Source organism: Phyllostomus discolor, chromosome 1, assembly GCF_004126475.2.
Source record: "Phyllostomus discolor isolate MPI-MPIP mPhyDis1 chromosome 1, mPhyDis1.pri.v3, whole genome shotgun sequence".
Taxonomy (NCBI): Eukaryota; Metazoa; Chordata; class Mammalia; order Chiroptera; family Phyllostomidae; genus Phyllostomus; species Phyllostomus discolor.
In genome coordinates this window covers 210844195-210871762 of record NC_040903.2, presented here as the reverse complement: position 1 = coordinate 210871762, position 27568 = coordinate 210844195, and the positions used below count along the sequence as shown (strand labels likewise).

At 59.2% G+C, this 27568-nt stretch overlaps 2 protein-coding genes across 2 annotated transcripts in view; one reads left to right on the top strand and one right to left on the bottom strand.

Moving 5' to 3' along the window:
• Positions 1 to 98: 98 nt before the first annotated feature.
• CCDC197 (coiled-coil domain containing 197) lies at positions 99 to 9339 on the bottom strand. The gene is given in 8 exon segments (XM_036017565.1): positions 99 to 233; positions 236 to 278; positions 3139 to 3255; positions 3528 to 3718; positions 4472 to 4577; positions 6043 to 6233; positions 7771 to 7853; positions 9076 to 9339. Coding segments are annotated over 8 exon segments (981 nt in total). The 5' UTR covers positions 9195 to 9339; the 3' UTR covers positions 99 to 102.
• A 15161-nt stretch (positions 9340 to 24500) lies between these two features.
• ASB2 (ankyrin repeat and SOCS box containing 2) overlaps positions 24501 to 27568 on the top strand; it is a 37881-nt gene continuing 34813 nt past the window's right edge. Inside the window, exon 1 of the mRNA XM_028507171.2 lies at positions 24501 to 24728. The gene's annotated coding sequence lies outside the window, so the exon portion shown is untranslated. The remainder of the gene's footprint in view (positions 24729 to 27568) is intronic.

Here is a 27568-nt window from a genome sequence, read left to right as displayed (position 1 = left end):
TGCCGGCGGTGAGAACAGGAGGCCGAGCAGGTCAGTAGATGGTCGTGATGCTGGCAGGCCTCTGTCCGCCCACGGGTCGGCGCCGGCCGGAGCCCTCCGAAGTCAGGGTGCCGGGAGGGGCGTCCTTGGGATTAAATCTTGGCTCTTCGGACATTTCCCGAAGGGTCTGGGGTGGCTTCCGAGTCCCTGGCCCTCGTGGCTGTCACCTGAGCCGCACACTCCGGGTTCCATGGCAGTGAGATAAATCTCATAGTCTCCTTTTTGTCCAACATAAATTCCTGGGGGCGGGGAATAAAGCTCTCACCTGACCGTTCTTTACATCCTTGACACCACTTCCCAGGGACCCAGGCACCATCAAAATCTCCTTACATCTCCTTTAGCTTCCACAAGGGCCCTGAAGTGGACGTGGTCCCGGTGACGACTGGCAAATGAGCAAACCTAGGTCAGAGAGGCTAAGAGACTTGCCTGAGGCTGCGCGGCCCAGTGCGGGCAGAGCTGGAGGATGCAGAGTCTACGTTGCTGTGTGACCCCTTGAGCGTTCTTGCCTCTGACCCCTGCTTCCTCCCCGGGGCACGCGCTGACTGCCCTGGCCTCCCTCTCTGAGCGGCGTTCATTTCTTGAGGGCAGGTGACCCTGTATCGCCCCCCCCCCCCCAACGCTTTGCCTGGCACGGTGCTGAGCATGTGCAGGTGGCTCTACACCTGGGCTGAGTGCCAATTCCAGGAGGCCACTGGAACCCCTGGACATTTCTTCCTTTTTCTTGGGAAGGAGATGAAATGGATACACTGTGACTATTTAGACAGACGTGCCCTCATTCAAAATTGCATCATTCATGCCAGGAGTGAAGCCCCAGCAGATGGCACCAACAGGCTCGGCCACACGGTGGCCCTGACACAGCCTGCGACGCTCTCGTGACCAGTCCTTCTCGGCTGGGTGGGCTGCAGGCTTGCCCCCTGCTGACTGCCGCTGCTGGGCAGCTTGGGGTCCAGAGGAGCTGGGGGTGCTGTCTGAACGTCTCCACTGAGCCCACCTCACGCGGGGAAAGCCAGGTATGACCCGGGAGGACGCCCAGGCTGAAGACGGCAGACACGGGAGGATGGCGAGGCCGGGTCCTCAGGGGTGCCGCTGACCTTGGGTCACACCATACCTGAAGCCCAGCCACCACCCATCCACGCGTGGTGCAAGACACGAGGACCTGTTAGAAGAGTCGAACAACCTCAGAAATGGAGAACTAGGCAGTTGGACTGGCTCCTTCTGATTTCAAAACTTGCAACAAAACTTACAGCAGTCAAGACAGTGCGGTACTGGCGTGGGGACAGACAACCAGACCAGGGGGGGACAGACTAGAGAGCCCACAGACAAACCCACACGGATGCCCACTGATTTTTGGCAAAGGCGAGGAGACAATTCCATGGAGAAAGAATAGTTTTCTTCAACACATGGTATGAGGACTAAACATCCTTAGGCAAAAGAATGAAATTGGATTCCTACCTTGTAAAATACACAAAAAATAACTAAAAATGGGTCATAAACCTAAATATTAGGGCAAAAACTATAAACTTGTTACAAAAAAGTAGGTATAAATCTTCACGAGCTCGGATTAGGTAGGCAATAGATTTTTAGGTTTGATGCCTAAAGCACAGGTAACCAAATAAAAAACAGCGACATCGGATTTCAAAAAAAAATGAACAGCTTTCTGCCCCATCAATATGAGAAGACGATCCACAGAATGAGAGAAAATATTTTCAAATCATATCACGTATGAGGGACTTGTATCCAGAATAGACAAAGAATTCTCACAACTCAACAATGAAGACAAATGATCCAATGAAAAACCGGGCAGGGATCTGAATAGGTATTTCTTCAAGGAAGATATACAAATAGTCAATAAACACCTTATGAAAAAATGCTCAACATTGAGTCATCAGGAAAATGCAAATCCAAACCACCACGAGACAGCACTTCACACCCATCAGGATGGCTAAATTACAAAACACAGACAATACCAAGTGTTGTCAAGGAAGCGGGGAAATTGGAAGCCTCAGATAATGACCATAAGCTTGTAAAGTTGTGTAGCCACTCTGGAAAACAGCATGGCAGGTGCTCCACATTATGTTAAATACAGAGTTACCACATGACTCAAATTCCACTCCTGAGTATGTACCCAAAATAATTGAAAAGACATGTCCATACATAAATGAGTTCATGAGTGTTCATGGCAGCCTTACTCATACTAGTCAGAAACAGCCCAAACGTCCGTCACCTGACGGACGGGTAAACACGGCGTGGGCTGTCCATAACAACGGGCCGTTATCCAGGCACTCACGGGGATGGAGGGCTGCTCACGCTGCCACACGACGGAACTGGCAGCCACTCTAGGACGGGACAGCAGCCAGGTGCAAAGTGCAAAGTGCGCTGCGGGGTGATGGAATGTCCAGGAATTCGATACTAACGGTGGCTGTGCAATTCCGTACTGAAAACACTGAAGTGAGAAATGTGATGGTATCCAAGTTATAGCACAATAAAACTACTAAAAATTGTAAAAGGCATGCTCTGCGGTCAGAGGACACTGACCTGGTCACGTGCTCTCTGTCCCGGCAGCAGCGGCAAGATGAACAGTGGGGCTTCTCCCCAGCGGGGCGGCACCCAAGGAGGGAAGGTTCCTTCGACTTTGGTTTAAATGGAGCATCCTGCACACAGGCTCCCTCGGTCACTGAAATGCCCCCTCCCAGCACGCACACGTGTGAATGCATGATGTCTCCCGTGTGCATTTTAGTGTGTGAGTTCGCAGGTGTGTCAGCGTACGGTTTGTGTGTGTTGTTAGGTGTGCAGAGAGCACATGGGCATGTCTTTAAGGGTGTGTACACTGTGTGTGTGTGGTGTGGTGTGCCAGGGTGCGGTTACGCATAAAGACCAGGCAGGCCAGGAATTCCTTGACACCCACCCCCCACCCTGCACCTAATGGGTGCTCATCACGAGTTTGTTGAGAGACGAACAGAGACCTGGAGACCCCTTGGCATCGGTGCCCGGGAGGCTGTGGAGGGAGGGGCTGAGAAGGGGCTAAACACAGAAGTGCCAGGAGCCAGGGCCCAGGACAGGCTGAGGTTGGGGCCGGCCTGGGAGGCAGGGAGTCGTCACCTGAATCAGGTCCAGCTTGGAGAAGAGGCCCATGCTCTTGGGGAGGACACGGGCAGAGGAACAGCACTGCTGGGCCATGTTGTTGATGACCGTGTGCAGGTAGTTGAGCAGCTGGTTCTGCAGGAGGAAGAGGAGGGGAGGAGGAGGAAGGGGAGGAGGAGGAAGAGTGGGAGGGTGAAGAAGAAGAGGAGGAGAAACAGGAGCAGGAGGAGGAGGACAGGGAGGCAGTGGCTCATGCCCTCTCCTGGCACCCCCTGGCCCCTGGCCTGTGGCCCCGGCTCACTCAGGTCAGGCATCCTGGAGCCAGGAGCACCTTCTCATCCTGGTCTGTGCCCCACCCCCAAAGGGGCTTCGATCAGCCCCTTCCCCCCAGGGTCTGTGGTCCCTACCTGGGGCAGGGGCTGGGCAGGAGCCTGCGGGAACCCAGCGTTGCCCACTCCAGGTGGCGCCAGAGGGCTGGACTTCAGGCCTCCAGGGTGGCGCTCAGCTGCAGCAGCCTTGCTTCCCACCTTAAAAAGACCCAGAACCAGAAGGGGCTCTAGAGACTGTGGCCAGTCTGCTCCCTGTCTAAGCTCCGTGGCTGGAGGTCAGCAGCCTGCAGGCCCCAACTCCCTCGGCTTCCAAGCTAGGATCCCACAGGCCGGAGGAGGCCTTACATTTACATGTGCCGACCTGCCCAGGCGGAGTGTGCCCAGAGCAGCCCTGTGCCCGGGCCTCCCTCCGTGTCCTCCCAGCAGCCCCTGAGGCTGGAGGACTAGGTGGGGCCTAGGGGCTGGGAGGGTAACTGGTTCACATTTCCAAGTCCAGGAAAAAACAGCTTGAGAGCTTGAGCTCAGAGATGCTGGCCCTTGGTCGTGAACTTCAACCATGGCTCGCACATCTGAGCATAGCTTTTCTCATCCGTGCAGCAGGAATGGGTAATAATCAAGACCAGTCAGGAGTGCCTATTTTGGGGTAGGCCTAAGCATGCCCTGGTCAACAAGGTACAAGAATTACTGAAGATAGTGCACAATAGCCACTCACTTAAATGTTACTATTTTATTATTAATCACAAGCAGGACAGAAGGACTGAGTAGGCACCCAGCACACGCCAGACCCTGGGACGGGGGTCCAGCTCTGGTTCTTGGTAGAGCTGGGTCCATGACTATCTGCGGCCCCAGTTTTCCCACCGGTAAAGTAACACTCACCCCATCTTAGAGAAGCCCTTTGAAAGCTAATAGTCACCATGGAGAGCAAGTGGGTAAGTGTGGGGAGGGGTGTGTTGGGGGGTGAGGAGACAGCAGCCCCCAGCCCCTGCCCCCACCCCTGGGCCAGCTCACTGGACTCACGTCACAGCTGCCCGTGTCTTTCTGGTAGGTGACATCTTGTTCTGACTGCCACTGCTGCCACTGCCTGCGGTCATACCTCCTCTGCAGCTGACACAGCTGGACCTTGAGGCTCTGCGGGGTCAATGGCCAGGTCACTCTGGTGCAGCGAGCCCGCCCAGGTCCCAAGAAGCACTGCCCAGGGTGGTCTGCGTGATGATGGGGGTGGGAGGCAGAGAACATTCTGGGAGGTCAGGGCCACTCGGAGCACAGGAGACGCAGCAGGGGGCACACCCAGGCTGACGGGGTTGGAATCCCGACTCAGCCCCAGAGCACCTTGTGCCCCGTCGTAACCAGAGCCACGGCCTGTGCCCTCCTGGCCTCAGGGGTCACTGGGAGGGCCCTGGGGGCCAGGCTGTGCCTTGAGCACAGTCCCACCTCCAGGCCTCACGGGGTGTCTTCCAAAGACCCAGGACAGACACCACTGTCCTCACTTCTCCGGGCCTCAGTTTCCTCTCCTCAAAAGTGGCAAGAACAGTTAGGCTGGGTCTGAGGGGCAAAATGTAAGGGCGACTCAAAAAAAACCTCAGCCACAAGATAAATAATATTTTAATGCAGTGTTTTTTTAAAAATCAAAGTTAATGCAAAAAATGTCTGTGATGAACAAAATAGTAAGATTTTAAATAAAGATGGGACCTAACTGTGCACTAACACATTGCCTTTGTCTTGGCCCTCAGAGTAGGAGCACCTGCCCGGAGGTGCTGCGGTGAGGCCGACCTGAGATAAAGCATGTGAAATGCTTACCCAGGGCCCCCACCCACAGAGGGGCCGGTTCTAAAAAAAAAAAAAAAAAAAAGGTACAGAAGGGTGTAGGTTTCCGTGCTGCCACCAGGGGGAAGAGGCTCACTGGAGACGTCCTGCTATGGTCCTTTGCAAGAATCAACCAACCTGTCATTCTTCCTCTCCCTCTGGGGTCCCCTTTGCCTCTGTCCCCAGGCCCCACCTACAGCAGGCACATTTTTCATGCCATGCCTCTGACGGGGCAGTGTCTTCTGCCTACGACGCCCATCCTTCCTGGTGAAAGTTTGTTTATTACAAGATTAACCAGAAAGGAGAGAGAGGGAGGGGGGGAGGAGAGGGAGAACTTCTCCGGGGCACTTACTTTCATACAGTTTGACTTCGCTATCTCTCAACAGCCTAGCCGCTAAGCTGCACTGCCTCCACTTGACAGAGGAAGAAACTGGAGAAACTGAGGCCCAGAGAGGATACAGACTTGCCCAGGGTCATGCATCTAGTCAGAGGCTGGGCTGGAATTTGAACCCTGGTCTGTCTGAATCCAGAAGTCCTGGCTTTTCTACCACGAAGAACACCTTTTAAACATAAGCTGAGCCTCAGGGGAAACCCCCAGCCAGCCAGCAGCAGGGGAGAGAAAAGGCTGCGGAGCAAGGCTCTTGGAGTGGCAGCCCCACCAGGAGCCGCCCAGCAGCCCACCACTGCTCCAGGCCTTCCCGAGGGTGCGGGGGAACGAGGGCGGGAAGGGGGTCCCTATCACCCCAGTTCTCAGGCCAAGGGGAATGGGCCAGCTGCAGGCGGCTGTTACCGGGATAAGAGCATCATGGCTCTCCTCTAAGGCCTCCAGGCTCTGGTGGACGGCCCGGCTCATCTTGGAGAAGGCCTCGAGGTGCTTCTGGACGAGCCGGCTGACTGCCAAGAGCTTCCCATAGTGCTCCACCAGGGCCTCCACCAGGCCCTCCTTCTGGGCCTCCTCCGGCTCCTCCCCGTCACTGTAGCCTAAGGAGACAGCGCCATGGGGGATGGGTGGGCAGGAGAGCGGGGCTCCCACCTGCCCCCTGCAGTGGCTGATGCTAATAAGGTCAATGGGACTTCTGCTGTTGCCCCGGAATTCCAGCCGGAGCCCCAGAGTGGAGAGATGCCAGGCAACAGACACTAACGCGGCAGGGCTGGTCCAGCAGCTACCTCCTGCCTCTTCCAAAGAAGCATCAACATTTGAAAGGCTGCCTAGTGGGGTCTCAGATTCTGCATCCAGGCTGCCCAGGGAGGCGGGAGACTGCCCCTGAGGAGAAGCTGCTGACTGGGGGAGCCTTGAAGACGGGGACAGGAATTGTAGCCACTCTGCGTGGTGCAGTCTCCAGCTCTGATGGTCACGCATTCTGGACGGGTTGAGGTGCTGACTTAGGAAGACCCCAAACCAGGAAGCTGCCACAAGCAGCACTGGGTGCTGGGTCTGCTTGAAGCCCCATGCTCGGCCTGGAGCCCTGCACCCCTCCTCAGCTTGGTGCTCAAGGCTCTTTGGTGCTGCTCCACCCTCCCGGCACAGCTCCCAGCAGCCCTGGCCAGGTTCTGGCACTCCAGCACACTGGAGCTCACCATCCCCAAACCCACCCTGCAGGGCGTGACTCCAGCCTAAATGTGTGCTCTTCCCTCTGCCTGAGGTGCCACTCCCCTTTGTAGAACTCCTCAGTGCCTCCTGAGAAGCCGCCTCCTCCGTGAAGCCTTCCAGGGCTGAGCCCTCGGGGCTCCCGCAGCTCCCTCCACAGCACCTAGTGCAGTGGCTACAAAGTCAGACCCGAGTCTGAGGCCCGGCCCCACCACTTCCTGGCTGGGAGACCTTGGGCAACTTCCTTAACCTCTCTGAGCCCGGATACAAAGTTCTCAGAAACTCATAAGGCAGAGTAAGAAAAGATTTACTAAAGAGTTTAGCACAGCTTAAATATTTAGTAAATGGTGATAGTTATTTTTACGATTATTGATGATGTTGAAATGATAATATGATGACAGTAAAAATGTGTGTCTCCCCTTCCCTTCCCCCACAAGTTTCCAGCACGTGTCACAGTGGACTCGGGTATAAATCAGGATAATGCAACTCAAAATACATAAATGCATTCGGATGGCTGTGTAATTTTAGTCGATGAGAGCAAAACACAAACCAAACCCAAAGACAAACGAAACAGGAGGAATAACAGCGCGCACTTACTGGGCGCTGCCTAAACGCCGGGCCCCACGCCGCGTGTGTCTGAAGGGTGCGCCCGCCTGGTGCCCCTCCCTGTGGCTGTTCCCACTGTACAGCTACCGAGGCCAAGTCCCCGGGAACCTGCCGCGGGCCACGTGGCCGGCGCTGGCAGGCCCGGGGCTCCCCGGGCAGGCTGGCTCAGCACCTGTGCCCTCCTAAACACGGTGGCGTCGGCCTCCGTGGACGCCTGTTCCGACTGGAGCTCGAGGCTCCAGAAGACCTCGGCCGGTGCCCCGGTCCTGAGCCCAGGAAGGGGCCACACACAGGACAGGCTTTCTGAGGAAGCTGCGGACATACCCTTGGGGATTTTCTCAAGGACCTTAATCAGAAAGTCTTCAAAGAGCTTGTGCTTCTCGACCTCTCGCTTCAGTTTCCTCTGCCTGTGGAGACATCGGCGGGGGGGGGGGGGGGGGGGGGGGGTGAGCCAGAATGGGAATGCGGCTGGGAGGTTTCCAGATCGGGACCCCTGACAAGGCCGTCCTCTGTGGCCTCCTGCTCAGAGGAGGCCACTGCCCTCCATCAGGGGGCCGCTGGCCTCAGTTGCCCCGTCCACAGGTTACTGCTGAGCAGGCTGAGCCACAAAGCGGCAGGGGCCCGGGGAGAGTGGAGCCGGGTCATTCTGGTGCGGGGGTCTGCGGTGCCTCTCCTGGAGACAGAGCAGGTGGGGGGGGGGCTGAGCCCCCGCTGGCTGGTGCCCTGGCAGGCATTTCACCTCTCTGTGCCCTTCTGTAATGGGGGGTCATGAGAACCCCTCCCTCCCAGGCTGGCCAGGACTCCGTCTGGGGAACCGAGCATGCCGTGAGCACTCAGGCTGGGGTCGGGGGTCCCAGCAGCCCCAGCCGCCTCCGACTCTCAGGGGACCCCCTAGGCTAGAGGAGTCTCCAGTCTGAGCCGCTCTGGGCCCAGTCGAGAGCAGCAGTCAAGGGCAGCGGGCGGAGCAGGCCTGCCCTCGCGGGTGGGTGGAGCCAACGTGGGGTGTCTCTGAGTGAGGGCAGAGTGACCCAGGGCAAGCAGCTGTTCCTCTCAGGCCCCTTTTTCTCACCCACACAACCCTGGAAAGGCAGGAAAAAAACAGTCTTTTCCTACAAATACCATGTGGGGCCCTGTGAGCCACAGGCCAAGCCTTACTGGGGCCGGAGGCCCTTACAGAATCTGATGGAAGGGTTGGACCGGTTTCCTTACAAATGGCTCAAACACGTCCATTCGCATCTAATTCAGGCACCTGTGGGCAACCTGGGACTGAGGGGCCGCCAAGGGTGGGGGGCGTTGGTTAGGACACAGGTCTCCACTCAGACCTGGGCGACAATCTTGCAGGTTGATTTTACAGGGGCTGGGCTGACAGGGGCTCAGGGGTGGCCGCCCACAGCCCTCCCATCCCTTCACGATGGGAGATGGTGCCTGAGGCGGGCTGAGACTGGCCCAGGGCCTGAGGTCGCAGGACAGGAGCAAGCCCCGCCCCCTCCCCACGGCGGCCCCTCCCCACTTACTTCCAGGCACCCTGCGCCTGGCATTTTGGCTCAGTCCCAGCCACTCAGCCCACTGCAGGTGGTGCTGGGACGGTGACGGAGGAGGAGGGGGAGCGGGGCCTGGCAAAACTCGTACTTGGCCTGGAGCTGGCAGAGTTCCTGCAACAGCACCTGCAGGTGTGTGTCCTTGTCACCAGCGTCACTCAGGCCCGGTCCCTGGCCTGTGTCCATGGTCCCTGGCATTGCCCTCACCATTCCAGGCCACCCTGGAGGACGAAGGCCATGTGGGCCAGGCAGGAAGAAGGTGAATGGCGACAGTGACACTCAGGGCAGCAGCTTTGTCCTTCTGATGCTCCTGACGGTCCTTGGAAGCCAGGTGACACTGCCCCTTGATAGAAAAGGAAACGGAGGCTCAGAGGGGATGCAGTGACCGGCTCAAGGGCATGCAGCAGGCCTGGACTTGGACTTGGGATTCAGTGAACCCAAAGTCCGGGGTCTTTGACCTGCACCCCAGCTTGGGAGAGGCCAAACACACCAGTCCCTAGCGGCACTACGGCCCTGCTGCCCAGGAGTGGGGCGGACACACCGCCACCAAGCCCCAAGGGCGCCCGGATGCCTGGGACCTCCCACAGGTGCTGGTTTCCGACGGCATCCGGGGTAGAATCCCAGCGTCAGGGCGGGGGCTGGTTCGGAAAGCTGCCCCCGCAGGGAGAAGGCACCTTTGTCGCCTATCCCCACGCCCTCCCCTCTGCCCACGTATGCCTTTAACCCACATCACAGAGCAAGCTAGACTGGAGGCCGACACAGACACTTCGAACAGGCTCATGGTCAAGCCGGGAAGGCGGCCTAGCGAACAGGCAGCTCTGACCCAGGCTTGCAAAGAGTTTCTGGGCCACTGGCCTGAGTCTGGCTCCCAGTTATGACTGAAAGGAGGTCTCCCTAAGGGTGCCACCTGCTGGCCATCTCCTGGACCAGCCCCAGCCCATGGCGGGAGCAAGGAGAGAAGGGGAGGGGCCACACGCTCAGCTTTTCCAGCCCCCAAGCATCAAATGTACCTACCTGTACCTACCTACGTGAGCACAGGGAGGAGGAAGGGGCCCGGGTGACTCACTCACAACTCCAGGAGCACAGAGCCACCACGGGGCGTGACATCACAATGCCGGCCCCTGTCCTCCTGATAGGTCCGCTGCAGGATCCACCTGCGGGCCGAGGGCCAGAGTCTCCGTGGCTCTGGGCTCCCCTTCCCTCCTGCCTCCGGGGTGCAGCTCCCGAGGAGAAGGGGTGGAGAAGCGTTGGGGACTTTAGGGGAAATGTGCGCTATTTTTGTCCTTTCTCTCCAGCTTGGTCATGGGTAGGCGAGGTGGGGCCGTTCCTGATGCCCCACGCTGCGGGCTGCCCACTTTCCCTGGCCTGTGCTGGCGCTCGCCCTTCGACCTCCTTCTCCCTGATTCTGGGTGGCTGCCGCTGGGGCGTTTCCCTAGTCCGGGTGCTGAGCAGTGTCCGGGGAGCACTGGGGCGAGACTGTGGCTGCTCCTGTCGGGCCCTAAAGAGTGCCTGTCCGAATTGCCAGGGATGGGCCCCATCACGGACTCGCCCTGCCTGGCCCCCTGCCTGCAGCCTCCCTTTTATATCTCAGAACAATCCTCAAGGGAGTGGAAGTGTTGCTCCATTTTGCAGATGGGGAAACCGAGGGCCCAGAAGGCAAAGGAAGCTGCCAGGGGCACGAGGCCAATAATAACTGGCGTCAGGGGCTGGCGCCCTGTTTTGTGGGGTCCGGTGCACCTGAAATCGCTGGGCTCCCTGTTCAGAGAATTAAGAATTTCGAGTCAGCAACGCAGAACATGAGCCAAGCGTGGCTTCTCCTGACACAGGGCCCTGCACCTGCCAGGTGCTGGGCTAGGATTTGAACCCAGGTTTGCAGACTCCAGAACCTGCACTTTAGCTCCACCCTGCTCCTTTCCTCTTCTATTTCCTGCCTCAGAGGCCCCCTCACTGCTCTGGTTCTTCCTCCTCCTCCTCCTGCCCCCACCCCCTCCCCAGCCAGCTGCAGACCCCACCCTCCCCATTTAGGTGGGGAACCAGGGGCTTAGCTGGGGCTGAAAGAAACTTTAGAAGAGAGAGAAGACCAAGGCTGAGAGAGGCGGGAACTGCCAAGGTCGCAGAGCTGGTGAGGGGCCCAGGTCTCAGGCCTCCCGACCCTCCTCCATCTGCTGGGCTTGTCTGTTCAGACAGCTGGGAACCTTGGGAGCTGGGGGCCCACTTCAAGGGCACAGCCTCAATTCAATGGCAATAGAACTCGCCTCCCTTCAAAAATACCCATCTTAACAAGGACTCCTGGGGCTGGAATTTGACCCCAGAGCTTGAGTCTCGGGGCACAGGAGAAGGACGGGCCAGACAGACCAGGCCTCCGGCCCAGAATTCCAACCCCCACAGCCCTGCGGCCCCAGGGCCCCCACCGAGGACCTGGCTGGCCTTCCCCAGCAGCCAGCGAGGGCGAGGGTGCAGAGCGAGTCTGTGGAGCCAGGCCAGACGACCCGCTGTGTGACCTCAGGGAAAGTACATAACCTCTCTGAGCCTGAGCTTCCTGAAATACAACGTGGAGATAGTAGCACCTGGGATGAAATGAGATAATCCACATGTAACACTTAGCATCATCTCATTTTTAAAAATTAACGCGTGTGTGTGTGTGCACAGAAGAAAGTCTGGAAGGGTATGAAGAAGATTTGCAGGCTTTGTCTTAGGGGCAGGGGTTGAAAGGGAATGTCTATCATCTCAGGACCCTTTCCTGAGAGAGTTTTGATGAAGGAGGGGCTGAAGCCAGGGAGCGCAGTTACCGGGGTCAGCCCCCGAAGGCAGTTTGGGGGGGGAGGCGGGAGGGGGCGCTGGGCGCTGGCCCGTTTATTCGGCTGGAGTCGTGCTAAGACATGACACCGCTTAGATCCCCGCGGCCCTCCACTGAGACAGACTCTCAGAGATCTGTCCCTTCCCCTTCTGCCCACCCTGGGTACAGGAGGAGGCGAGTCCCAGGGCCCAGGGGGACTCTCCTCCTGGGAGACCCCCGGCCTGGCTCCTCCACCCTCATCCTCGCTCTGCACTAGGGAAGGTCTCAGCAAGGCCCACTGGTTCCGCTTCCAAAATCACTCAGATCCATCCACTGGCCCACCCTGGTCCCAGCCCCCATCTCTCCATTGCGGACCAGTGCAGCTCCTCCCCTGCTGGTCCCCCAGCTCCTCTGTCCCTGCAGGCCGCTCCCCACCCAGTGGCCAGAGAGCGCGCTCCTTAAAGTGCAAACCCCATCTCCCATTCCCCTGCCTACAACCGGCGCTGTGCAGGTAAACAGTGCAGCCGCCCCACAGACAGAGCATGATGGGTGGTGTCTGCCACTTTCCGTGGTGTAAACGCTCCCACCAGCACTGATTTCAAGCTACTAGTTGTTAACACCTGCTTGCGAAAGTCCTAGAGATGTAAGAGGTGGTTTCTGGAGCTGGTAGGAGTTGTCCGTGGCACATCGCCGGTTTAAAATCCTCCCGTCATGGCAATGAGGTGGAACCCCGGCTGACCGGGCCCTGAATGAGCTGGCTCCCGCCTCGGCCACTCCTCCCCCACTGGCCTTCCCCTGCCCCACCCTCCCAGGCACTCTGCAGCTGTGGTTCCCTCTGCCCAGAGCACAGCTGGCCCAGCTCTTCATCCTGTTCTCTACGCTTCCTTGCCCTTCAGGTCTCAGCTCAGGTGCTGCCAGCTCCCAGTGGCCGTCCCTGGCCGTCCCGCATCGCCCTGACCCCAGCTCACTCTCAGCTTCACCTCACCCTTGTCTGGTTCTAGTCCAACACCCACCGCTCCGGGCTGTCTCACTGCTCCTGGAATGTGACCTCCCCAGGGGCGAGGACCAGAACGCAGCGGTCCCTGCCGGCCACACGGCAGGCGCTCAGTAGATGTAGGGTCCAAGCCGAACTTCGGAGAGGCACAGGGCTGGGTGTGAGTCCCGGCTCCCCCACTCACCATCTGCATAACCATCTGCAGGTCCCTCTCTCTGAGCCTCAGTTTCCTCATCTGTAAGCTGGGGACAGTAGTGCTCACGTGATAGAGCAGTGAGGACCTAAAGATGACCTAGGTAAGGTGTTCAGTACCATGTCTAGGGCCTCGGAAAATGAGAGCAACCTCTTCCCTTGCATACATTCATCGACAGGCAGCTCCCTCCCTCCCAGGGTGGCCATGTTCCCCACCGGGCCACTCTGGCGGCTAGAACAGGACCTCTATCTATCCTTCCTTACGCTGCGTCCAAATGCCCCTCCTTGTAATGCCCCTCCCTTAGTCCCAGTTCAACTGCTTCCCCACACGGAGTCAGTCTCTTGCTATTATAACTACTCACTAGTGTTAGATGGAAGGAGCCCTATTGCAGCATGGCAGAAACACTAAAGGGTCACAGATGTGACCCCTGCTTGTCAGCTCCTCTCCAGTCCGGAGCTGTCTGGCCTCGGAGAGTCCCTTAGCCTCACTGAGCCTCAGTTTCTTTCTCTGGGAAATGGGGTTAACCATAGGACCCTCCTCGTAAGTAGTCGTGGCCTTAAATGAGCTGACAGACGCATTCACCGCGCACCTGGCACATAGTAAGCGAGCCAGAGGAGCTGCCATTGTTACCAGTATTGTGCCTGGTGCCATTCCACCCCCAGATCCAAGCTCTGGGCCGTCCCCAGCCCCCCCCCCATTGTTTCCATTGTACTTCAGGCCAGGCCGGGGCTTGAACACTGTCTAGCCAAGCTAGAAAAGGGGCCAGTTCTGCCTGGGTCACCCCGCCCCACCTGCACCCCCAGCCGTCAGAGGGTGACTCAGCACTTCCCAAAGACTCCTGGGAATGACCACTCCAGCCCCTAGGACACGAGCTGCCCAGCAGGGACTGACCGTCCTCAGCTGGGGTGACTTCTGCCAGCTCCCTGGGTGGCCTGGGCCCAGCGCGCTCTTATCATTTTTTAGAGAGTCCCGATGTTCTTAAAAATGCTGGCGGTGGGGCGTGAATGCAGCCAAGGACACCAGCAGTGAGGAAAGGGGAGACCCAGGAGGGCATGGTGTCCCAAGAGCCAGGAAGAGGGGGACGGGGCGGGGGGGAGTGTGGAGTGGCTCGTAACCCTGCCCCAGGTCCCCAGCTGGGCCTGCGACTGTGGACGGTACCTACACCTGTGATGGTGTCACGTCTCGTAGCAAAGGGATTCTGCAGATGTGATCAGGGTTCCGGATCGGTGGGTGGTAGGACAGGGACACTCCCCAGGTGGGGCTGATCTAATCCCACGACACTGACACCAGGAAAGGCAGAGAGAGCATCTTCTGGGGCTGGTAGCAGAGCGACACACATCCGAGTGACCGGAGGGTGTGAGAGGGAGTTGGGTGAGGAGGCTGTGATGCAGCACTCAGGAGGCAAAGGCCCAGGCGACCTCTGAGGAGGGTCTGCCCCCCAGCAGTCAGCAAGGAAACGGGAGGTGACTCTCTCCTTCAAGGCCTCTAGCTCAGAAGCTCCAGACCTGGGCTCCCGTCAGGTCAGTGGACCCCGAGCCAGGTAAACAGCCAGCCCCGCGGCTGCCCCCAGGCTCCGAGGCCCTGCATCGGAGGGCCGTGGCAGACGACATACATGGCCGCGGGCTGGGACCGACCCCTGCCCTATCCCTTCAGGACACCCATCAAGAGAGTGAGCCCTGCACATCTGTGGAGTGTAGCAGGCCCGGTGGTGCCCCGCTCAGGTCTCCCGCCCTGACCACTCAGTGCACACCCCCGGGGTTCTGCCCGCTGCACCTGCTTGTCTCGCCTGGGGCCCGTTAGCCCCAGGAGAGGCCACCAGGGCCAGGGGATAACGCCCTCCAAGGAGCAGCCGGAGCAGCCGTCAACCGCCAACTGATGTAGGGGGTGTATAAACACCCCAGCTTCCTCACCCCCTCCTTCAATGGGACTACTCTGAGGCTCCGCTCCACACTGGCTCCCAGAATTCCCTGCAGCTCTGGGCTGCAGCCGCCCACGGAGGTAGCAGCCTAAGAACATGCCCTGTCTTAGCTGACTCCCTGCTCCTGTCTCTCTTGCCTCCTCCTCGGCCATGGACGGTGGGGTCTCTTCCCGACCTGCCGTGTGCACGTGGATCCTTGTCTCCGGGTGGGTCTGCTCCTGGGCCGGAGCCCAAACCAAGGCTTGTGGCCTCATTTCTCTGGGGCTACCAGGGGTCCCCTTCCCCCCTAGGTCCTCCTCCCAGACTCTCCAGGGCCATCGTTTCCCCGGGGCAAGAAGGACTTCTTCCTGAGAACAGGGTGGGAGACCTCACTCCGCCTGCCTGCAGTTAGACGTGGCCAGGAGACCACGTGCTGGCCAGGGTGACAGGAGGGCAATGTCTACTTTTGCCACACCTGGCCGGCGGGAACTGTCCCTGCCGCTTCCTCTCCCGCCGGAATACGCTGGACATGGCGGCCCTGGAAGTCGCACAGGGATAAGATGGCAGAGCGGGCCCCTGGATCGTCACCGCGAGGAGAGCCAATTGCCGACAAAGAACACCGGCCGTGTGTGAATTTCCGGGACATGAACGGCTGGGTTTGAGCCGGTGGGGTCTGAGGCCTGTTACAGCGGCAAATCTTCTGTAACTCAGAGGGCGGGAGGCCGAGCTGAGGAAGCAGGCAGACCTCAGCCCGGTGCTGACCGCGCTGCTCCGTGTCCGAGGGCCACGAGCAGGCCGTTGGCTAACCCCACTGCAGGCCGCCTTGGAGCAAGGGCTGTCCCTGCTTCACGGATGGGGAACTGGGGCCCAGAGTCCCATGGCTGGAAGGTGACAGAAAGGGAATGCAGTCTGACCCCCACGCCCAGTTCACAGTTTGCAGAGGGGCTCCAGGTCCCTCTAAGCCCCCTCTCTCCAGTTGCCCTTGTCCTGGCTGACAGCCCCTCCGGACTCTGCTGTGACCCAGAATGCCTCTGTCCCTGACCCCGGGGGCAGTTTACAGGTTGATGCCAGGCAACCGGGGTGAAACCTCAGTCCCTCTCATCTCTAGGCGTTGGCTATGTTCCTGTCCCTGGGAAGCCGCCTGCTGCCCCCACACGAGCAAGCAGCAGCCCTGAGCCCCGTCTCTGCATGGCACGGTGCCGCACCTAGAACCCACGGAGGCCTCTAGCCAGAGGTGGCTGGAAGTGCCCCATGACCTGAGGGACACACAGTGGAGCACCCTTCAGGGGCCTGCAGATGGGATTACCAGATTCAGAACGAAAAATGCAGGATGCTCAGGGAGACACAGACACCCTCGCCCAACAGGCCCCAGACTGCCTGGGTCGGCCACTGGGCACGGCAGCCCGGAGATTATCTTCGGGCCCCAACATTCCATCTCCGCGACGTGCGGACCAGTGGACACCTGATCCCCGGGCCCGGGACTGTGGCTAATTATAGGCCCGGGGGGCCCAGGGCCAGCCGGCCAGCTGAGAAGGGCCACAACAGAGGCCCTGCATCAGGAGCGTGAAGAGTCAGCGCTCTTCCCAGGAGCCCGGGGCTGGCGGGGCACAGGCCTGGCTGTCGGCGGGCCCGGTGTGTGTCCAGGTCACACGCTCTGCCAGGCCAGGCCAGCAGCGATGACAGTGCAGTTTGGAGCTGACACCGGTCAGCGTCGATGGCACCAGAACATCGGGAAGGAAGGAAGGGAAGGAAAGGAGAGAGAGAGAGAGAGAGAGAGAGAGAGAGAGAGAGAGAGAACTTGAAGTCCAAGCCCTGTTTTAACAGAGTGAACTTGGAAATGGGTCTTATGGTCTCTGAGGCTTGGTCTCCTGGGCTGTGACACAGAGGTGGCCACATCCGCCCCTTCAGGGGGTGTGGGGTGGCGGACGCCCTCACCTTCCTCACCCCTGATCGTCCTGTGCCAAGAGCCCCCAGCAGCCTCCCAGAGGGTCCGCCTTGCCGGGAGTGCACAAGGCCACGTGCGTGCACGAGTGTGAGGCCGTGTCCACGTGCACAAAGATCAGCAGCAAGCACATACATAATGGGATTCCGCCCGACAGCCGCTCCTTTGAAATGACCTAGGATAGGAGGTCGGACACCAGGATTCAGAGACTCTTCCCAAGTCACTGTTACCCCATTTTTTGTTTCTGGTGTTGCGAATATTGAGGTCGGTTTGACTCGAATTCCAGCTGATTCACAATTAGAGTTTTTCGTCTCAGAGGACAGAGGTGCGTGGGGGGCAGCAGCGTGCAGCCGCTCGGTCTGGTGAGAGAGGCACTCGAGTTCGGAGGGGCCTGTGTTCTTGGCAGCCCCACCATGCAGCCCCTTCCCTCTTTTCTTGGGGCTCCAGGCAGGAAAACGATTTCCATAGAACTTTCCGGAAGGACCAAGGCTGGCACCCTGGTGGCTGGGCCTCAGCTCTTTTAATGTGCCAGGCGCCTCTTGCCCCACATGTGCACCGAAAAAGAAATGGAGACCTTTTTAGAAAACGAGAGACTTCCATGGTTCTTATTTTTATAAGGTTTCTTCCTCTGCCAACTGTCTCGCCAGCTGGTAGATCACCTTCATCTCCCTTCCTGACTTCAGAATGTAAGCTATGCGAGGGATCTAAGCATCATCGGAGCCCGTGTGTCTGGGGGCCTGTGCGTGTGCACGTGTGTGCACGCACCAGCTCCAGCAGGGGGCCTGGCCCTCCCAGGGCAGAGACCCACCAGGACCCCCCTTTCTTCTGCTTCATGGAAAGACTCCAACCTTCACGGTGATTGCCGAGCCCATCCGCTCTGCTTTTTTCAAGCCCCGGCTGCATTTCCCTCTGCCCGTGACCTTTGGGACTGGTGACGAGCCCTGTTCAACGAGCCATCCCTGCCCCAGTCACAAGCACTGGAAATCCAAACACCTGGACCCCCAACAGCAGCTGGCCCTGAAATCCACAGGCACCCTCAGCAATGGAAGGAGAGCACCGCCCCGCCCCACCCACCTCCTGCCCTACTCAGTGCAGACTTCCTTCTGCTTACAAGGCCTCCCCCACTACCCGCCCCGCCTCCAGCCAGGCTTTCTCCCCGGTGGCACCGTGGACATTTGGGCCGTTAACTCCATGTTGTGGGGTGGGGGCGGGGGTCCTGTGCACCGTAGGATCATTAGAAGCATTCCTGGCCTCAACCCCACTAGATGGCCAGTAACGCAACCCCATCCTCAGTTATAGCTACCAAAAAATGTCTCCAGGAACTGTCCACTGTCTCTAGGGGGGAATTGTCCTCAGTTAAGAACCACTGTTTCCGACCGACCACCATCCCCTCCATTTCTATCAGAATATTTAAGGTAATAACAACCTGTACCATTCTGTAAGTCTTTATTCTAATATATATATGTGTATATAATATAAATCATTGCAACCTTCCTATGAGATGTGGGTACTGTCACTTCCTCTCATTTTATAGATTAGGAAGCCAAGGCTCAGAGAGGTTAAGTAAGTTTTCTAAGGTCACACAGCTTTCAAATGGCAGAGATGGCAGGTAATTCCAGTCTGGGCTCTCAGCCACTGGGCTGACTCCACAGGGACGCCTGGAGCAGTCACCTTACCAGGGAGCCTTTGCTGGGAGTGACCCTAGCTTGACCTCTGGGAAGGGGAACAAGGAGACAGAAGGACATTGACACTCCAGTTGCTCGTGCATGAAGTCTCAAACTGCTCCCCAGGGCTTGTGGTCTACTGTAAACCACAACCCCCCACCCCCAACCATTTCTGGGAGTCTCCAGGGGTAGCAAGAACCTTAAATGTGCCCTGCAGGACGTGCAGCCTGTCTTCCGGGCCCGCCCCCCTCTGGCGTGGTGGGGTGCCTGCCAGTTGTTCCAGCACCTCGGTCTCTAGAGTCCACGGCATGAAGGGGTTGACAGCCACTGGGATCACCCCATCGGCTTGGGCGGGGGAGACGGGAAAACCGTCGTGAATTTCTGGAACCTGGGGCTTCTGCGAAGCCAAGCCCAGCTCTCCTCTCCCTCCAGGCCCGGTGTCCCTCTCCTCAGAGGCAGCGTGTGGGAGCAGACGGACCCCGAGCCCCTGCCCGTTCTGACAGTCTGCTCTCTGCCCTTCCAGTTCCGTGGGGTCAGAGGCTCTGTGGACGGGGGTGTCGCCATCACAGAGTCCTGGCAACTCCCAGAGGGGCTTCCCTCCCATGATGGTCGTGCATGCGTGGCCTGGGTCCCCGGACGGCTGGCATATCAGGGCATCGGGCCATCCCACCCACCCCCTGATGCCAGGACTCCGATCCGCCTGCTGCGTACCCAACATATGTACACTCAGAACCCGGGCCCTCCCCACCACCGCTAGCGCAGGGCCGTGCCCGGCCTGCCAGGTCTGGCTGACACGTCTGCAATGTCACACCACGGCCTGCTTTGGATTCCCCAAGGAGCAAGGCCAAGGTGAAAGCCGAGGCCTGAGAGCAGTCAGCCCCCCTTCAGCTGGGCGCCGCCGTGCAGGTGCCAAATGGGTGACAGCTGCGGATCTGGAGCAGCGACTTTGCTCTCCGTGAGCTGTGCCGCAGAGCGGCCGGGCCGGGGATGGCGTTCCAGGGCCTCTGCCTTCTCCTCTCCACCGCGGTTACGGAGGGCACGCCCCGAGGTGTGGCCCCGGCACTGCCCGGAGGACCCAGGGCCAGCCAGGAGCCGCGGCACCCAGCAAGACGTGCAGTGTCCCCACAGTGTCCCACGGCCAGGGGCTGATCCCCGGGAGGAGGGGGGACCTGCTGCAGCCCCGTCTTGCCCTCCAGCTCCGCTCTGAGCACGGCTGCATTCGTGCAAAACCAACTCCCAGCGGCTAACTGGGGCATGTGGGCCACGTAGGGTCTAATTTTGTTCCTAAGTTCCAGTGGGTGACTCAGGCACCGTGAGATGAAGCCACAGAGACGCCAAGTGAACCAGCCGGCCCACAGGGGTCTCGGTCTCCAGGTTGGATCCAGACCCCCCTGACCCATAGGCACTGCCTCCTCCACTCAGGCCCCCACGGGCGAGGTGGGGGAGGTCCCAAGGGTGTGCGTCTCCTGAGTGCTGGGCCCCGGGTGGGCTCTGTGAGCCCCGGGGTCTCACTGAACCCCTCTAACAGCCATGGGGGAGGGAGTTGTCACCACCCCCGTCTCCATCTCCGAAGATGAAACTGCCTTTCAGGAAGGTGCCCGGCGGTTGCGTGGGCCGCTGCAAGCAGGGAACGAACCGGGGTCATCTGACACCAGAGCCCATGCTGGGAACAGGACGAGGTGGGGCCCATTGTGTCTGCACGTGGGCGGCACCTCCCAGCAAGGGAGAAGTCACTGGCACAGGGCTGGCCACCACGGCCCAGCGTGTCCCCACGAGGCCCAGGGCACCTGCAGGGGCAAGGCACTCATTGGAGAAAGTCAGCGCTCACAGACGGACGGCGCCAGGGCCAGGGTTTCGGCTGCAGATGACTCCACACCGAGGGCTGCGGCCCCGGCGTGGACCTCGGGGTTCCCACTCCGCCCCTGGGGCGGGATAACTCCTTGAGCTGGTAGGTCGGGGTGGTTGGAGATTCGCACCAGAGGGAGTGGCATTTAGTGCACGAGACACTGGTGTTGGCTGAGGCACGGCCCTGGCCTTCTGTCCTGACCACTCTTGTCTGGACGGTCAGCCGTGACCCAGGGCTGCAAAGAGCCCAGTGTCCCATGAAGGGATTTGCACCTGGGACCTGCTAATGGTGATGAAAGCTGTGATCAAGGCCCCACTGGTCCGCCCTCCGCGAGCACGCTGGGTGTTGGAGAGGACCAGGCCAGGATCCCAGGATCCAGCAGCGCTCCGCCCATCCCCAGGGGCCCTGCTGGTGGTGACGAGTCACCCCAGGGGTGTGACCCCCACACCTGGGGGGGTCATGGGGCATGCGGCTGACCTGGCCTTTTCTACTGCCAGAAGGGCAAAGGTTATGCTTGAACTCTCCTTGCCTTCAACGAAAACACTGTCTTCTCTCCCTGGAGTCTGCCTCAGCCCTCTAGGCTGGGAGGCGGGGGCAGGGGGGCAGGGCAGGGTTCTAAAAGTCCCAGAAGAAAGACACTGCGGGTCCACCACACCCCAGAGGGCACATGGCTCATTTTAAAGAAAGGAGAGGAATGGGGACTTCTCTCTGCCTTCCTCCCTCCCTCCCTCCCAGGACTCGGGGCCTTTGTGTGTCCTCCCCACCCCCACCGTCTGCTGCCGTCCTTCCCCTCCAGCACACTGCCCATGTCTTGTCTGTTCCCCTTCATCTCTTAAAACCAAAATAAACTGATAGGAGAGGCAGCCAGGGCCGAGGGCCAGGGCCCAGGGCTGGAGGGGTGCTTATTTTAGCCAGTGATATTGTGTTGCCTGGCTGGAGCAGTCCCAGCTCCTGGCACGGACCCCAATCCCAGCTCTACCCCCCCAACCCCCTTCCTTGGAGGAGGTGTCACCTCATAAGGAAAATGGGCAGGGTGTGGCTCCCTTTCTGGGCCTTACTAGTTGTGGGGCTCAGTGAACAGCTTCCCCAGCACACACACACACACACACACCCTCTTATTCACGGGCATTCAGATGAAAGTAAGCAGGAAGGAAAGCCTGGTGTGTGTGTGCACGCACGTGTGTGTGGCCGACAGCCAAGCAGAGGCTGGCAGACAGCACCACGGCCCACCCCAAATCACACCCAGGGGCTGTGTGGCCTGGAGTGTGAGCACACCCCTGCAACGGTTGCTTACTGAGCACCTACTATGTGCCAGGCACTGTTGTAGGTACTGACAGGCAGCAGTGAACACAACGACTGTCCTAGACGGGACAGACAGGCAACAAGCTCTTGACAGACACGGATGTACCAGGGGAAGCGGGCTAGAGAGTGAGGGAGGGGAGGTTCCGGTTAGGATTCGGGGAGCAGAGCCCTACAGGGGCCACGCGCGGGTCCTGGGGGCTCCTTCTTGGGGATCGTGTCCTTCTTGCTCCCGTGCACGCCGGCCAGTTGTGTGGTGGCTGCCCCCGCAGCTGTCCCTCACTGACCCCCTTCTCTGTCCCCACAGACACCCTCCCCGGGGGGCCTATACCACAGAACCACCTCTGGGGCCCTCACAAAGGTGGGGACCCTGGGAGGGTTCCAGAGATCACGGAGGCCTGGGCTTCTCAGGTGCCTGATGTGATTTGTCGCGTGGGGACGTGATGGGGCGGAGATGGGGGCAGGGGCCAAAGGGAGGCACCGGGAGCTGGTGATGGTCTCTCCCCGGTGGGCTCGGATGCTGGCTGCGTTCAGTGCGTGAAATCCCATGGAGCTGTGCGCTCCCACACACTTTCCTGTGCGTGGGGGTGTGTTCCCCCTGAATACGGGGAGCTGGGGGTCCCTGTGGGTCAGGCCTGGGCTCCGACGGGGTGAAATTGGAATCTCTGAGGCAGGAGCGGGTGTGGCGACACGCAGTCAGAGTTGGGACCCCCAGAATTAGCCCCACCTGTTGCTGGAGGCGGTGAGTCACCTGGGACGGCAGCCGCTGGGCCAGCCCCCCTTTGCTGGGCTCGGAGAGCCTGTACCCGCAGCACCAAGCCTCCCCCCAAGTGGGCGGAGCTAAGAGGAGGGGGTGGGGGAAGCACCCAGTCACCGATTTGTATTCCTAAGCCAGTGAGACCCCTTGCTCTGCCCCAACAGTGGGATCCCCTGAGACACGGGGGGCAGAGCTGTGGATAAAGCATCGGCTTTGTGGCAGGCAGACCCGGTTCAGGTGTAAACCATCCCTGGTGCCTCCTGGGACTATGGACGGGCTCCCCAGCCTCCCTGAGCCTGGCCGCCCTCATCTGTGAAATGACCACGGCACTAGCCGTGGAGGCCGTGTGAGTGCCACAGGAGTGACATTGTCACTTTATCGGTCACTGTGCCTGGCCAGGCCCTCCTCTGCTGTCCGAATTCCCCGTGACTCTTCACCCACAATTTGGGCTCCTGATTTGCAAAAGCTGAGTCTGGGGGTATGTCAGCAAGATTTGGAGAGTGAGTTTCTTCCAGAGGTTCGTCTGGCCTGGGAGGGAGAGGCAAGGCAGAGGGCCACCTGAGCGGGGGGAGGGGCCTGTGATAGCGCAGAGGGTCTGTGCCCGCCCCCAGCGTGGAGCCACTGAAGCAGCAGGACCCCAGGGATGCATCCATGGAGCCCACTAGAACTTCTTATTGCCAAGGAGAATCCCCAGACAGTACAGAGCATCGGACAACCCCTCTCCGCCCTTCTTTCGTACCCCAACCATGGTGCGTGGTCTGGGAGGGGCTGAGCCTGAGCTAACCTTGAGGGGACTGTCCCAGCTGGAGAGATGCACAGCTCAGCAGGTGCCAGCGTAGCTGGGGGACAGCCAGGGACAGATGCTGTCCTCCTGGCCTCAGTACCAGGTCCGACCTCCAGAACCTTGGCCTGACCCCAGGGAACCCTGCATTCACTGAGATTTATTTTCCAGTGGAATATTCCACACGAGTCTAAAGGCTTCCTGGATTCTACTGAGCCTGAGTTGGTAAGATATCATTTGAATGGACAGGAAATCGTAAATCCTCTGAGGGGAATGGGGCTTTGAAACTGAATTCCTTCCCATTGAGAGGAAGGGACTCTGGGACCCGAGATGCACTTGGGGGCAGGTAAGGCCCCTGGGGCGCTCAGCACACGCTCCGGGACACTCACTGCGTGTGGCTGTGTGTGCTGCCTTGGCCACTTGGCACTGGCATCACGCGCCATTGGCTCCCTTGCAGAAACAGGGGATAGTCTCCCCCAGCCCCGGGGGGAGGGCCCCCTGCCGCTGCATGCCCCCGCCCAGGGCTGGCCCCCACGCTTGTGTGCTTGTCTGTCTGTCTGTTTGTTCCCCCGTCCTCTGTGGCTCCAGCCCCAGGTCACAGCATCCAGCAGCTGCGTCCCTGGTCCCTCCAAACGTCAGGCTGTGCCACCTGCTATGCTCCCAGCGGTTTCTGTAAAGGTCATTTACCCAGAGTCCTTTCCCTGCTTCCCTCTCTCTCCATCCCTCTCATTCAGTCCATCTTCCTTCCCGCCTTCTCTCCTCCCCCCAACACTCAGTGTCTCTTTGTCCCCCTCCTTTCTCTCCCCGTCTCCCCTCCTCCCTTTGATTTCTCTTCCATCCCTCTCTCCTCTCCCATTCATGCTCTCTTTATCTCATTCCTTCTTCTCTCTCTTTTCCTTTTTCTCCCCCTTTTCATCCCTTAACTGGCCACAGTTTCTCCTTTTCTTTGTCTTCCCTGGTTTTCCTAATTTTCCTTTTCTTCTTTCTTCTCTCCATTTATTCCTAATCCTCTCTGCTTTCTGCCTCTTCCTCTCCCTTGTTTCCCTCCATCATCTCTCTTCATTGTTCCTCTTTCCTTTCCCCCTGTCATCTCTCCCGCCCTCACACTTGTCCCTTCACCCCCCGTTCTGTCTCTCCAGTCCCTGTTCCCGTCTCCCTGTCTCTTACCCTCTGCTGCTCTCTCCCCTCTCACTCCCCCCGGGTACTTCCAGAAACATACCCATATATGGCCTCCATGTCAGGGATCACAAGTGGTGACGTCACGGGAGGGCCAACGCTCCGAGGTGCTCTCAGAGGCGAAGCGCGGGGCTGGTGCACCCCACAGGGGCTGAAGGCAGGGCCACAGCTTCCTCCGTGCAGCCTCCACACAGGAAATCTGAGATTCACAACATCTTATACTTTGGCTTGCTATCATTGGTCATGCGGTGGGCCCGAAATAAACTCCCGGCTTCAAGGGAGAGCGTTTCCGAGCTGCCAGGCAGAGCAGCCAGACGCTCAGGGAAGGAGTGCTCAGGGAGCATGTGCTGAATTAAGGCGCTCTCAGGAACATCCTCTTTCTTAGCCCCGAGCGGTGCCCTTGCTTCCGAGCCTAGCAGGTAACGCATGCTTTCCACTTGCTTACGCAGACCTGGAGCGAGGCTGTTGGGCTGGCTCATTCGGAGCCACTTCTCGTCGAGCTCCTTTCTTGCGTCTCCCTCTCCTGTTCCTTGGAGTCAGAAACCACGCCGGTGACTTTCCTCTCGGATCCGGGGGACAGCCGTTTGCATGTGCTTACCCGTTCTCGTGGACGGCCCCGTGGGCCGTTGTTCTTCAGAAACCACTCCGCTGTGGGCTTCTAAAAATGGACATGCGAAGGGAGTTTTCAATGATGCCATTGTTGGTTCGCAGGCCTGGGGCAATATGTATCAGACAAATGACTTTCAGAAATGCTTTTTGTTTTGGGTGAATACATATGGTCACGCATGGGTGCACCCATTTCCTGTGACATTTATGGCGCGCCTGTGCGTGCCCAGTATCATGAGGACGAGAGCCACCAAGTTGCCGTGGGCTGTGCCTGCAGTGGCCTGGGGTCTGGGAGAGGAGAGAGAGTTTGGAAACAAAAACCACGGCTCAGTGTGAGCAAGGAGAGATGCTGTGTGAGAACCCAGAGATGCAAGAATACTGTGTGTGCGTGTGTGTGTGTGTGTGTGTGTATGTGTGTGTGCACGTGTAAATATGAGGGCATGTTCAACCAGGAGAGGGCTTTTGAAAGGATGGGAGGGATGTCATCAGGCAGAAGGGCGGGGAGAGGGACTCACAGGTGGAGGGACAGCTCGGCCCAGGCAGACAGTCAGGCGGGCCTGGGTGTGGGTTGGTAGTGCAGTGTGGCTCCGGCAAAAGCCCTTGGAGGTCAGAAGTGGGGGTGAATCTGGGAGGGGGAGCTGGGGGCAGAGGCAGACCCCTCCAGGTCAGTCAAGAAGATGGAACATATTCTGATTGTTGTTTTTTTTATCCCCACCTGAGGACATGGTTATTGATTGTAGAGGGAGGGGAAGGGAGGGAGAGAAACATTGGTGTGAGAGAGAAACTTTGGTCTGTTGCCTCTCGCATGCACCCCCGACAGGGGACTGAACCCACAACCCAGGTGTGTGCCCTGATTAGGAGCCAGGCCCATACCCTTTCGGTTTATAGGGCGATATTCCAACCAACGGAGCCACACTGGCCAGGGCATAACCTGATCGGTTTTGAGCAGAGGAAGGGCAGGCGGGACCTGACTTCAGGAGGCCAGGGGAATGGACCGGAATGAGGAGGCAGTGAGGTGTGGCTGTCAGGGCGGACAGGTGAATGATGGAGACCCAAGGCCGTGCGGGGCCGAGCCTGCCCCTGCTCCTGCACAGGATAGAAGAGCCACCTCCATGAAGGGAGAGCTCATGCACGAGGCCAGCGCTGGAGGAGGCGCACAGGGGTCCCGGCTGAGCCAACGGGGCCAGCACACCGGCCCCAGCCCGGACGTCTGCCCTCAGAGGCCTGGGGCAGAGTGCAGGGCGGCAGCCAGGGGCCGATGCTCCAGCCACTGTCACAACAGTTGGATGGGTCCCGACAGCTGGTGGCAGCCCTGTTTATGGCACGCTGGCCTTGGGGGCTGGCAGGGGCCTCCACCCGGCACTGTGCTGGTTGCATCACCTGTTCTTGCACATGTAGGCCAGGCTGTGAGTGCCCAGTGGGGGAGGGGGGTCCTCTTTCTCCTCCCCAGGGTAGGGGCTCCCTATAACCCACCCTGGTGGCCTTACACAATCAGCATCCATGAGCGTCCACCCAGCCCTTGTTACCAGCCTGGCACGGGGCCCCGAGCTTGTGGCGATGTGTCTCAGTGACTCTTCCCAAAGACTCTTCCCAGAGGGGAATGTCACTCCCATTTTCCGGACGTGGAAACTGAGGGTCTGAGAGGTCAAGGGTGTTTCCTAAAGCCGGACAGCTGGGAAGTGCTGAAGCTGGGGATCCAATCCTGGCCTCTTGGTCTAGTAGCCCCCAGCGCCCACATTCAAAGCCACGGCCCCCCGACAGCCTCTCAGGGGACTGACACAGCAGTAAAAAGGCCCGTCCCTGGCACAGTCCGGGCATCCTAACAGGCCTGCAGATCAAGGCCAGGCTAGACTCAGGAGCGCCTTCCCGAAGGAGACCCCAAAATATCTCTGGACCTGATCAGCGTCCTTCCATGTCCGAGCTGCCGAGGGTCAGGCTGCCTGGAGGAGGCAGCTGTCACAGGGCTGTTGGCGTCTTGACCTCTCATCCTTAGCGCCGTCTCCTGGGCCAGTTAATGCCCAGGAAAATGAATGAAGCCGTTCAGAGCTCAGTGGCTGGGAGAAATGTTGGGGAAGGCAGTGGTGATACAAAAGTCAGTGATTCGGAACCTGCCTGAACTTTATAAAGAGAAAAAGACACGGAGGAGAGGGGTGGAAAAGAGAGGAGATAAGGAAAGCAGAGAGAGGAGAAGAAAAGATTTAACTAAAGGCAGATAAGGGCAGGGACAGAAAGGAGAAAGATCTTAGATGATTTTCGTGTGATCTCGATTTACAGATTTGTAGCTGGCCCTGAGGTTGGGCCTGGGGTGGGGGGGCCTGGGGAGGGCAGGCCTGCCTGCTCCACCCAGGCCTTCCCACACTGCAGTCTGGAGCTAGAGCTTCCAGAACCTTCTGCTGCCCAGGGGCCAAGGTGAGGGTCCCTGCTCTCCGCATGCCCAAACAGGGCCAGGCGAGCTGCACTGGGGCTATGGGGGGGGGGGGGGGGGGAGGGGCGGTGCTGCTGGAAGCTCACCCTGGACCAGCAAGCCCGGTCCCTCCTCACTCCCATCCCAGGCCGTTGGCACCGATGGTGGGGCCTGGCACTCCCTGAGCCCTGGGCAGACGCCGGGTCAGGGGCCCGGAATCCTGTGTCCAGACCTGCATGTGGTCAGACC